Here is a 13,034-nt window from a genome sequence, read left to right as displayed (position 1 = left end):
ATTCTGCACTCAATACTCCATAATGAGAAAGTGATAAAGTAATTTCTGTATTTTCTCCCATTCTTCTCTGCAGATACTCAGTCAGGTTGAATGGGGACTGTCGATGGACAGCCATTTTCAGGTCTATCTAGAGATGTTCGATTGGGTCCAAGTCAGGGCTCTAGCTGGGCCACTCAAAGAGATTCGCAGAGTTGTCCCTAAGCCACTCCTGTGTTGTCTTAGATTTGTGCGTAGATCATTGTCTTGTTTGAAGGTGAACCTTCCTCCCAGTCTGAGGTCCAGAGCACTCTGGATCAGGTTTTCATTAAGACTATCTCTGTACTTTGCTCCATTCAGCTTTCCCTCAATCTTGACCAATCTTCCTGTCCGAGCCGCTGAAAAAAATTCCCATAGCATGATGCTGACACCACTATGCTTCACTGTAGGGATGGCATTAGCCAGGTGATAAGCAAATGCCTGGTTTCCCTTAGAATTGAGACCAAAAAGGTCAATCTTGTTTCATCAGACCAGATAATCTTGTTTCTCACAGTCAGACTCCTTCAGGTGCTTTTTTGCAAACTCCAGGCAGCTTTCATGTGTCTTTTACTAAGCAGATGCTTCTTTCTGGCCACTCTGCCATAAAGCCCAGATTGGTGTGGCGCTGCAGTGATGGGTGAACTTCTAGACGTTTCTCCTATCTGCACACAGGGTTATGAGCCCAGCCAGAGTGACCATTGGGTTTTTGGTCACCTCACTTATCAAGACCCTTCTCCTCTGATTACTTTGTTTGGTGGGGCGGCCAGCTCTAGGAAGAGTCCTGGTTGTTCCAAACTTGTCATGATTGGGAAAAACTTGTCTTTTTTTTTTTTTTCGCTACAGGCTGCAATATAACAAATGTGAAAGGGTCTGAAGACTTTTCAGAATGCATTGTATCAAGCTGATTTACTTTTCCTGCTTTTCTCCTTGTTCATCGTCCCTAATTCCCTATTCTAGACCAACCTGTGAGTGTGACTGCCACACGCCCACAGGTGCCTATAGGAGAGATCCCGTACACCCTGAGTCTGAGCGCACACTTCCAGTCTGCATTCGGCATTGTCAAGATAGTATCCAACTGTGATATCAGCCCTGTGGAGTACACTAATGAGGACAAGACCGCAGCCAAGGTGAGGAGATAACAGAGCCATGCGGACTGCATAAATCCATAGTAAATGTCCAAAATAATGCATGTTTTTTTTTCCAGGTATCGCTGGCTGAGGGACACAAGTTTAAGAGAGACGTGGAGCTCCTTGCCTATTACTCAGAGGTGAACAAACCGAGTGTGACTGTGGAGGCTGATGCTGCCAAGGAGCCAAAGTCATCAGGTGACTCAGATGCTCAATACGTTGACCATACCTGCTCTATGCACACTTCAAGTACATCCTCTAAGGAACTGTAGAGCTTTTCAATACTGACTCAAGAACCTCTCCATAGCATCCAAGAAGTTCATGAGCAGATGCATAGAAAAAAACACTTCTAAACACTCTGTATAAATAAAATGCTAACAGTTTTCCATAGTACAATACCTGCTAACTTAAATAAGACCTGCCACCCCTCCTGACATGCCTGTTTTACTAACTACCTGCATTCCCCATGTAATAACAATTCTGGAGCATCTATTCTTATGGCTCTATGTTGTGCCATTCCTTTATTATTCCTGCTAGAAGTTATGAATGAATTGCTAGCAGTCTGCAGTAAGGTTATAGAGGGGTGGTAACCAGTGAGTACCTGCACTGTCTCACAATGGCAGCACTGACTGGATAGAGTGATACTGTGCAGGGACACCCCCCAACTGGTTACCACCCCTCTGTACTATTACTGCAGACTGCTAGCCATTCATTCATAACTTCTAGTAGAAATAATAAGGGAATGGCACAACATGGAGCCATAATAGATGCTCCAGAATTGTTATTACATGGGGAATACATGTGGCTATTAAAACGGGCATGTCAGGAGCAGTGAAAGGTCCTCCTTAAAGTGGATCCATCAGATCCTGTATCAGAGAACAGCTTAATATAGATATGTATGAACTGAGCTTGGGAATATATAGTCTTCTAAGATTGGAATTAATATTTTCATGTGAAAAGTGGTTTAAAGAGGACCTGTCATTATGAAAATGCAGTTTTATCTACAGGCAGAATGTTATAGAGCAGGAGGAGCAGAGGAGATTGATGTATAGTTTTATGGGAAAAGATTCAGCAACTCTTGTAATTTAACTCCGTAAAGACTTGGCCTATTCAATTTTACATTTTTATTTTTCCTCCCCACGTTCCAATAGCAATAACTTTTTTATTTTTCCATTTACATGGCCATATGAGGGCTTAGAGGGCTCTTGCGGGACAAGCTGCATTTTTTAATGCCACCATTTAATTTATGGGGTTTTGACATTGCGTTGTTCACTTTGCACTAAAAATAACATGGCGGCCTTATTCTGTGGCTCAATACGATTTGCTGCAATAGAAAACTTGTATAGCTTTTATTTTAACTACTTAAAAAAAAAAAAAACTTTGGAAAAATAAAAATGTTCAAAAACCAAAACTAAATTGTATGATACAGCCAGCACCTGCCACGTATGGAGCAGGCTCGCCACAGCAGTCTGCTCCATACAGATGCGGGTGCACAATGTCAGTCACCACCCACGTGACTCCTACCTAAAATGAACAGAAGTTTAATTCAATATAATTAACCCTAAATGTCCCAGTGCATACAAACAGTATTCACCAACTTGAAACTATGCTGGACAAAACATTAACAAATTGAATGAAAATTCATTTAAGTAAATACTATTGGGGAAAAAAAATCAACAAAGATAAATTCATGTTATCATAAAAAACTAATCCACATATGACCAATAAACAAGGACAGTGGGACATCTGGTGGTTGAAGTATGTATTGTCAGCCGGACAAATGATACTTAAGTTGCAGAGGAACACGCACAAACATCATAATACAGTAGCCTGAAAACAAAGAAGCCAAAAGGAAACCAGGATGCCTATGGTACTGCATGATGAGAATGGTCAATAGGCCAAGAAATATAGTCAAGAATTCTTCAGAAGATGCAATGGGTCCTCTACAAAAAAAAAGTCAGTGCACGGAGGATGAGAATATCAAAATTGGAATGTTGGCTTCTCTTGAAGCAACCACAGGATCCCTAGAGAAAGTATCACCAGAGTACAAAAGCAAAACCTGCATCAGCCAAGACCATGCTTGAACTTATTTTGCCACGACGGCCATACCTTCAGGCTTTCTGATCTTCACCCGCAGAAGTCGCTTCTTTCTCAGGTCTCTGGAGCAGCGCATCATCCTGCCTAGCCTGGAGCTACAGTGGAGTCAGTGGTACTTTGCTGCAACTAGCAGGAAAACCTACCATACTCCTCCTATCATCAACTGGTACATAATTTTAACACATATCTAATATTTGGACACATATCTAAGGTTGTTGTGGTGACATTTCCTTCAAGCCAAAACTGAAGAAAGGGGCTGAGCCTTTAGGATGGTTTGAACCCCTGAGGGTGCTGTGCGGCACCCAGTGGAGAACTACTTAAGAGGTCACCATGAAGTAACAGTTTGGATTATACAGTTTGATCAAACCTGATACAAACCTATACATTTTGCTTCGCACTATATGGGTGACTTAAGTTCTGAAGAATTCTGGTGGTATGGAGGATGCATCACAAAGGAAGCCAGAGAGCTGAGCTATTGAGAAGTCCCCAATAACTCAGCAGACTTCTGACACCTCCTGTCTCCATGTTGGCTTCTCTTCCCAGTCTCCAACAGCCAGTCTCCAATGGATCCTTTCTGCCACTTACCCCAGAGCATCATTTAGGCTAAATTCACACGACCGTATATGTTTTGTGGTCCGCAAATTGCGCACCTGCATAAATAAAAAAAAGGATGACGTCCGCAAAATGGAATGGACATATGGATCAGCATCAATGGGTCAGCATCCTATCCGCTAAAAAAACGGAACGGACACGGAAACAAAATACGTTCTTGTGAATGTAGCTTTATTCACATCACTGGAGCTGCGCTGCAACACCAGACACAACCTGTTGGCATTGTGTGGTGCTGGTTCTACAACTTCTTTAACTTGTTTAATTACTTTAGTCCTTTATTCTATGGAACTCTGCTTTGCTTTCCATTTTTTGAGATTTTTTTTGTTTTCTTCTCTATGAACTCTTTTGATGTGCCAGTTACATATGGGTGAAATTATGGTCCTTCCAGATCGCATTTTACATGACAGGAATTCAGCAGGTAGTGCCATATTTGTGGACAGCCAACATCCAGACAGAAAATAAGAAATTTAGACCCCCTCCTTGTCAAAAAGAGTGCAGTTGCTGCAACTTCTGATTCTACTACCGAAACCAATAGGACAAAAGAACACACGAAAATAAATTATAGAAACTTGTTTTTCATCTTATATTTTAGCGCAAATGGATTTACCATTATTCACCGGAATGCCAGTGAGACAAAGTTTCGCTCTTTTCTAATTACTACCTGGTTTCATTCCCTTCCAGTTTACCACAAGTTATGGACTTTAGTTCAGCAAAAATTCAGCTCAAAACCTCACATTAGACTTGGTACTGTAAGTCAGTCTGGGAAACCTCACGCTTATGTGTTATGATTATAGTACGGTAGATATGTTATAATAACTGGGTCATGTTGACCAGTCGAGGAGGTGACAGAGTTGCATACCAGATGTTTGCTGAGGCTGTCTCCCTCCCTGATAAGCTCTTCTCCAGTAGCTTTGGCGTGGTTACCATCAATATATAACTCAACTGTCCAATAGTTTTTGTCTCATGGTCGTAGCATGAGGCTTTTTTGGTTCTGGCTGGGTACACGCATTTTGTTTATGGTTCAGCCCAAATCATGCCAACATGGACATCTGCATGGTTTCAACTGTATCAAGGCTGCAACGTGTGAACTCTTACTTATTGTTCCTGGTTCTGGACTCTGTTGATACATTCTCCTGGGTTGTTTCTGATGATCTTATTAGAACCTGCTATGTAAACCCAGCCAGGTTCCTCACTCAGTTCAACCCTTTTTCAGTTCAACCCTTTTTCGGTTCTGTCCAGCTCCTGTAAGTGTGGTACAGTATCTTACTCATGCTGCCTTGTTCCTGGTTTCGACTCTTGGCCTGTTCCTGGACTCTGGTCTACTGGCCCATATATCCTTGTTCCTGGGATCTGGTTCCTGGCCTTGACCTAAACTGCCTTCACATGCTACTTCTCGTACAATGATCCTGATTCTGGTCCTATTTGCTCTGACTCACATCTCCGTCCAACCATGGTCTATTCCTTTTTGGATTTGACCGATCTAACTTTGGCTCCATCTAACTACATTTCAGTTTTTTGCTCATTGATCCAATCCTTGGTTCCATCCCTGACTTCTCTTCAGATCATTGTGACCATTGGCCTGTCAGAGCCTCTCCACTCTTCTTGGCTTTGTTGTCCAAGTATATTCATCCTGAACTGTTACATGGGGTATCCCTAAGGAAGACCTGTCCTGTCCTGAAAACAGAGCATAGATTTGAATGGACACTGTGTAATCCTTAGTTTCCCCTGTAGGATTTCTGTAGGTAAATTGAACACTGCCTGGTTTCCATATAAATTACAGCTGATCGATGGGGGTTCCAACAGGGTGACACATTGTGTCTTTGAGGATAACAGGTAAGGATAATATAAAGTGGAAAACCTCCGTAAAACATTCATAGTTCTACTGGCAGGAGATACCCGATGCACATGAAATTCTTCTTACTTCGCCATCTTTTGTGATTTCTAACTGATTTATTTTCTTATTTTTTAGGATCTTTGATGACCGAGTCTGTCACCATGTTGAACTTCTATCCCAGTTTCCCACCCGTGCAGGAACAGACAAACTGTGGAGAATTTATCTTTGTGGTGGACCGGTCCGGGAGTATGAATTGTGCAATGAATTCAGAGCCAAATGCTCTACAACGTATTGACAGTGCGAAGGTCAGTGAAATCATTCCAGTCCGCCATTAAAAATGACCATCTATATAGCAGCCATTTGTAGTGATTTGAGGAATAGTCCATATGCCTAAATTGTGCGAGTGAGGACGTGGCTATAATTCATAGCTTTTTTTTCTCTCTTATGCAGGAGACCCTCATCCTTCTATTGAAGAGTTTGCCTCTTGGGTGTTACTTTAATATTTTTGGATTTGGTTCCTATTTTGAGTCTTTCTTCACGTGAGTTTAATGTGCTTTGCTTTGGTACTGTATGTAGACACATTTGTACTTTTTGGGGCCCGATAAAGGTTAGGTTGTGCTTTTTATTTCTTTTATACAGTAACACTCACCCTGTTTCTCTAACCAATCGTGTATCTGCAGCGAACCGGACCACAGGGGCAACACGTGAGGCACAGTGGGACAATGGGGGTAGTAATTGTTTGTACTCCTGGTTAGCAGAGCCTCCCTGGGCTGGCGTGCAGTGATGGGGAAGACAGCACTAAATCCTCCGGGGCACTCTCTAGTACAGGGATCACCAGCCAGTTGGTAGTTGAGGTGCCCTTGATGGTATAGGTGTTTAGGGTGCTTTGGAGGCTGGGACCTTGTTTGTGACGCCAGCACCATTAGGTGCACATGAAGTTGGTAGAAAGAATGAGGAGTCAGTTGTTATAAACAAAAGAAATTTTACTAGATCACTTGTCTTCAGGAAGTCAGTACAGTTCATGTAGATAGCAAAGCCATCATATAAATATGGATTCAGCTGTATTCCTTATAACATGCTTGGTAATTGTAATCTGAGGAGTTTTCCTTCATTCTCTATATCTTTCTATACTTTGTCCACACTCTAGCACTCAGGTACTGAATATAATATATTCTTCTGCTCCATTCTTAGGAAAGGATGCTCACTGAAGGAATTACGGTCCACTATGTCCATAGAGGCATGTGGTAAAGGATAATTTTGCACACTAATCATCCGGTTGTGTCAAAGTACTTTTAGGTTCCTCCTGGTCACTGTTGCTTGTGAATTCCATTGGCTAAACTAGCTCCAACCTTCACTAGACTTTCTCTATATCCAGACATAGACTCACTGGTCTGTGCTATGCTCCTGGCTCACTGTTCTATATGCTCCCTTAGGGTCCTTTCACACATCCGTGTGTGTTTTGCGGATCCACGGATCCGCAAAAGACGGACAGCGGCAATGTGCGTTCCGCATTTTGCGGACCACACATTGCCGGCACTAAGAGAGTTCTGTTTTTTTCAGAATCGGAATTGCAGACCCGGAAGTGCGGGTCCGCAATTCCGGATCGGGGCCGCACATCGTGCGGCCCCATAGAAATGTATGGGTCCGCAATTCCGTTCCGCAAAATGCGGAATGGAATTGCGGATCTGTGAATGGACCCTTAGCATGATCAGGGCCAAGGGGATAAAATGGCAGCTACATTGTGGACTAGGCCTTTTCTGCTCCTCCAGTAACTTACTCTCTTATCTTCTTCTCTCCAAATCTAATATCCTTCTACTCTCCCATGTAACAAACCCCCACTATTTATTTAAGTGATTCCAGTACCACCTAGGGGCAAATAGATGTAATTCCAACTAAACAGCCTGATAATAGGAATTACAGCTTGATATCACAATACATAAATATGACAATTAGCAATGGTTTAAAGTGCCCACATGTAGCACATAGTGGGACACTGCATATCTATGAGTTCTTGAGACACAAGACAATATGGCATCTCTTACCCTTTCTCTTAGCTCATTTATTTGTATTCTTCAGGGAGAGTAAGGAGTATACACAACAATCCATGGAAGAAGCTGTTAAGAAGGTCAAGGAGATGAAAGCCAACTTTGGAGGAACAGAAATCTTGAGCCCTTTGAAGAAAATCTATGATACCGCTGGGAGGCCAGACCACCCAAGACAGGTAAGTCACTGAAAAAATCTGTAAACCTTTTGTATTACTTACTGTCTAACTGATAATCAGGTACCTGTCCACCACATTACATTTATTATGAGATTGTCCCCTAGCAGTGGGCATTTAATAGGTTCAACTTGTATAGATGCACATGGGGAATAGCAGACAATGAGGCCTCTAGTATCTTGAAACTAGTATACCTCTTCAACACTTAGTTGAGCTACGCATCCATATGTATGAGGGGTACGTAGGAATAGATGTCAGCTGATAGAGCATTCAGCTATTAAACTTCAATACACAGCTCTACACCCTCAGTGCAATGCCAAGCTGCTCTGTCATACTCTGTGAGTACAGAGCTATCCTCCACTAAAAGCAATGCTACCATATGTCCATGCATACGGCATCCAGTGGAGCATGCCATCATTTTTTTTTTATGTTGAATTCATATGGAGTCTAACAGAATAAAAACCTTTGTGTGGAATCAAAGGCATATGGTGGTAGAATAATGACTTCATGAGAGCCCCGTTTTGGCTTCATACCAGACAGAGCCATAATAAACCTTTGTGCATAAGCCCATAAAGGCTATGTACACGTTCAGAGGCAATTTTTTTATGATTGCATGTTACTCATTTTTGGCTAAAAATCTTTTTTTCTATTGGCCTTTATTAAAAATATTGAGCTGTTCTGTCACAAAGGGTGTTTTTCTAGCTGTGTGACTGGTACTTTCACTTTCACTTTGTGCTTATCATCTAACAAACCTTATCTCTAAAATACTGAGAGGTCATAAACACTTATTTAAGCCTCATTCTTATCATTAAGATAAGGATTGAGCTTTAATGAGTGTTTTTAATGTAAGAGAGCTGAGATAAGGAGTGCGTCTGCTCCTGGTATGATGGAAAAGACAGAAAATCCAAAGGGTGCTACTAGAGCATGTCGGCTCTGTACAGAAAAAAAGACACCATATTTTTTATAAACACCAATTTAAAAGTTATTTTTATCTCAAAATGAGTATAATGCAATAATAATATAAAAAACTGCCCCAAAGGTGTACATAGCCTTTAAAGTCTAGGTCTATGTTCACATTACAAATAGTCTCGTTTGCTGTACCTGTGAACAACGCTGTACGAGGGTGAGGTAAAGTGAGCTCATCTGGTTTGTTCCCTCTGGCTTTTCATTTTGCATTACTAAGGACACCAAGTTAGCATAATCTGTGGTAGAATGTTTTATTTTGAGGGGTAGTTTAATTTAGATTATGTGATGCATTTAAACTCTTTCAATTTATGGTCTTTCAAGCTTTTTCTCTTCACGGATGGAGAGGTTGGGAACACAAAAGAAGTGATTGATGAAGTCCAGAAAAATTCTCATAATCACAGGTAATATCAACAATCCTACTGTGTTACTGCGCCAGTCTCAACCCGTTCTATCCCTAATACACTGACATATCCCTAATATTTGTGCCATTGAGTAAGCATGGATTTTTTTTTTACCCAACTTATTGAACCCCTTTGGCTTACTCCCACCTCAAAGAAGCCGCCTAGTCAGGTGATGGACAAGACATTTCATGTTGCTCGGCCATTCCTGTCTTCTTGCACAGATTTGTTAAATACTTTAGAAAAAAAAAAACTAAAGAGCTCCAAAAAATTCCCTTAAAAAAATAAATGTATTAAATAGACATGATTAAAAATACAAACATTTGTTCCCCCAAGAAAGACAATGCTACTTTTTCTGTTACATTAATATGGAGAGCAGTACCCAGTTACCATTATGATATTAATATTAAGACTAGTGTTATCTTTACTGTTGAATACTTTGCCTGACCTGACACATACCATCATTGAGCAGCCAGAAATCCTAAATTCCTTAGAATAAAAGTCACATCTCTTGTGGCTGCTGTTTTACATTGACTTTCTGACCACGTTCCATGAATCACCAAGGTTCTATGAAACATGATTGGGAAACATTCTCAGAAAAAATATTCACCTCATTTGTGAGGACCTGCTATTTATGCTCTATCTGCTGGGTCGAGGTCAGCATAACTGGCACCCATTTTCTGGTGTATTCACCATATAGGTCCTAGTATTCAGCCCACTACATTGTGGTGGGAAGGTTTAGTTGACAGTTGATTTATCATGAAGGCCCAATAGTAATATAATGTTTTATCCATGATGGGCCATTTCTGACTTTGTTCCTTCTGTTGTGAATATAAGGAACCATTTTAAGGTCCAGATACCAGTTTCTTGGTACTCAACTTTTGTATGGTTTAATTATGTATGACATATCACATTGTGACCTTCATATTCTTGACTTTTGTGTAGATGCTTCGCATTTGGCATCGGTGAGGGAGCCTCCACATCCCTCATCAAAGGTATGGCCCGAGCAGGTAGTGGAACATTTGAGTTCATCACCGGCAAAGACAGAATGCAAACCAAGGTGAGTGCTGGCCTTCTTGGTTGGGCTTCTTTCTCGAAGTTCCAAGTAAGGGGGGGCAACATGCATCATTTCAGTGTTCACATTATACCCCTGTGCTGATGGACGTCCTGATGATGTGCTGAGGTGGATTGTAGATGTTGACCCTCGTCACACTTCCCAGGACCACAATGCTACTAGACTATTGTGCTTCACATACAAATGCATTGTATAGGGGTTGTCAAGATTTTGATATTAATGACCTATCTTCAGGATAGGGGATTAATATCAGATTGGCGGGGTCCGACTTCTGGCAACCCCAGAGATCAGCTGCTTGAAGTGCGGTGCTTCAATGAATGCCGTAGCCTCTTCGTAGGTCAGTGTCTTCACGTTCATCAATCGTATGGCCTAGGTGCAACTCAGTCTTAATCAAGTGAATGTGACTGAGCTCCAATACCAAGCACAGCCGCTATTGAAGAACCACGCTGTGCTCGGTAAGCTGCAAGGAGACCATAGCGCTCCACTGAGTACCGCAGCTTTCTCACATAGCTGATTGGTAGGGGTCCCGGGTGTCCAACCATTGCTGATCTGATACTGATGACCTATGCTGAGGATGTGTCTGTACTTTTGCAACCAATGCAAAGGTAGAAAGCTGCTATGCAGACCTATGTCTTTATGGTTACAGTTTATAAGTAAATCTGCCCTGTACTTAATTCTGCAGTCATGTCATTGTCATCTGCCCCCTCTACTACTACATGTAGGTTATCAAGAACAGATAAAAATAATGCATGACTGCAGGATCAGACTATACACAGGTTTGGTACTCTGCAGCTATGGAGACAAGCAGATCTGCAATGATGACGAAGCGAGCTTCGGATCCTAGATCAAAGTCGCTTCACTCAAAACTTCGGATTAATGCGTACGGAGATCTGTCTCCGTACAGCATCAATATGTATGGCCTCCGATAAGGCGAAGTCAATTATTCCCAAAGTCTCTCAAGACTTCGGTGAATAACTTTGGTATTTGATTTGGATCCGAGGTACCATTCGGAACCGAAGCTGAGTTCGGATCCAAGTTTTAAAGTGGCTTTCCAGTTTAAATATCAAATACTGAAGCTATTCACAGACTTCGCCGACCACACATTTTAATGCTGTACGGAGACCGATCTCCGTACAGCATTAATCCGAAGTGTTGATCTAGGATCCGAAGCTTGCACACTCATATAGGAACTGTACACACAGAACACCGGGGGATTTTTTATAAAGACCATTAGCATAGTTGCTTCACTGTTTATTTCAGATACACTGGAGGAATACAAAACTGGTTGCAAAAGTCTACATACCCCTTGAGGGAATAGTTCTTAAAAGGGTATTCCAGCAAATGTTAAGATGAAATATGGTAACTGTGTAATGGATCTTATTGTTAACTAATTATAATAGTACTAGACATTAAGCCTGTTACAATAACGGGCGCTAGAATACTGTTAGGGGGGGTTACTGTGGATGGCACTGTAATGGGGGGGTACCTGTGGATGACACTGTTATGGGAGGGTACCTGTGGATGACACTGTTATGGCGGGGGTACCTGTGGATGACACTGTTATGGGGGGGTACCTGTGGATGACACTTTTATGGGGTGGTACCTGTGGATGACACTGTTATGGGGGGGTACCTGTGGATGACACTGTTATGGGGGGGTACCTGTGGATGACACTGTTATGGGGGGGTACCTGTGGATGACACTGTTATGGGGGGGTACCTGTGGATGACACTGTTATGGGGGGGTACCTGTGGATGACACTGTTATGGGGGGGTACCTGTGGATGACACTGTTATGGGGGGTGGTACCTGTGGATGACACTGTTATGGGGGGTACCTGTGGATGACACTGTTATGGGGGGGTACCTGTGGATGACACTGTTATGGGGGGGTACCTGTGGATGACACTGTTATGGGGGGTACCTGTGGATGACACTGTTATGGGGGGGTACCTGTGGATGACACTGTTATGGGGGGGTACCTGTGGATGACACTGTTATGGGGGGGGGCCTGTGGATGACACTGTTATGGGGGGTACCTGTGGATGACATTGTTATGGGGGGTACCTGTGGATGACACTGTTATGGGGGTACCTGTGGATGACACTGTTATGGGGGGGTACCTGTGGCTGACACTGTTATGGGGGGTACCTGTGGCTGACACTGTTATGGGGGGGTACCTGTGGCTGACACTGTTATGAGGGGTACCTGTGGCTGACACTGTTATGGGGGGAGTACCTGTGGCTGACACTGTTATGGGGGCTGACACTGTTATGTGGCTGACACTGTTATGGGGGGTACCTGTCGCTGACACTGTTATGGGGGGGTACCTGTGGCTGACACTGTTATGGGGGGGGGGGGTACCTGTGGCTGACACTGTTATGGGGGGGTTCCTGTGGCTGACACTGTTATGGGGGGGTACCTGTGGCTGACACATAGCATCTTATGCTATGTGTCATCCACAGATCCCCCCCATAACAGTGTCACTGTTTAGTGTGAATGTAATGGCAGCGGGGCCCGGTGCAGTCACTGTATTGCACCGGCCCCGCTCAGAGTAGTAATACTTTGAATAGCTGTAATAATAATAACGATCTTCACTTCTTCACTTACTACATGGTGAGGCAGGAGGCCGGGCGGGCGGAGCAGGGGCGTCACTTAGTGAGTTACGCTACCAGTGCCTGGCATGTAGTAAGT

The 13,034-nt window shown here is 42.8% G+C and overlaps 1 protein-coding gene across 1 annotated transcript in view; it reads left to right on the top strand.

Annotated features, from left to right (window-relative positions):
* The window catches only part of LOC120990711 (von Willebrand factor A domain-containing protein 5A-like), a 162,485-nt gene that overhangs the window by 78,283 nt on the left and 71,168 nt on the right, over positions 1 to 13,034 (top strand). Inside the window, exons 5-11 of the mRNA XM_040419616.1 lie at positions 973 to 1,142; positions 1,220 to 1,340; positions 5,821 to 5,990; positions 6,136 to 6,224; positions 7,762 to 7,906; positions 9,191 to 9,270; positions 10,213 to 10,327. Coding sequence (XP_040275550.1) covers positions 973 to 1,142; positions 1,220 to 1,340; positions 5,821 to 5,990; positions 6,136 to 6,224; positions 7,762 to 7,906; positions 9,191 to 9,270; positions 10,213 to 10,327 — 890 coding nt within the window. The remainder of the gene's footprint in view (positions 1 to 972; positions 1,143 to 1,219; positions 1,341 to 5,820; positions 5,991 to 6,135; positions 6,225 to 7,761; positions 7,907 to 9,190; positions 9,271 to 10,212; positions 10,328 to 13,034) is intronic.

Source organism: Bufo bufo, chromosome 2 (assembly GCF_905171765.1).
Source record: "Bufo bufo chromosome 2, aBufBuf1.1, whole genome shotgun sequence".
In the NCBI taxonomy this organism is placed as follows: domain Eukaryota; kingdom Metazoa; phylum Chordata; class Amphibia; order Anura; family Bufonidae; genus Bufo; species Bufo bufo.
The sequence above is the reverse complement of the archived record's forward strand: the minus strand, read 5'-3'. Positions and strand labels throughout refer to the sequence as shown.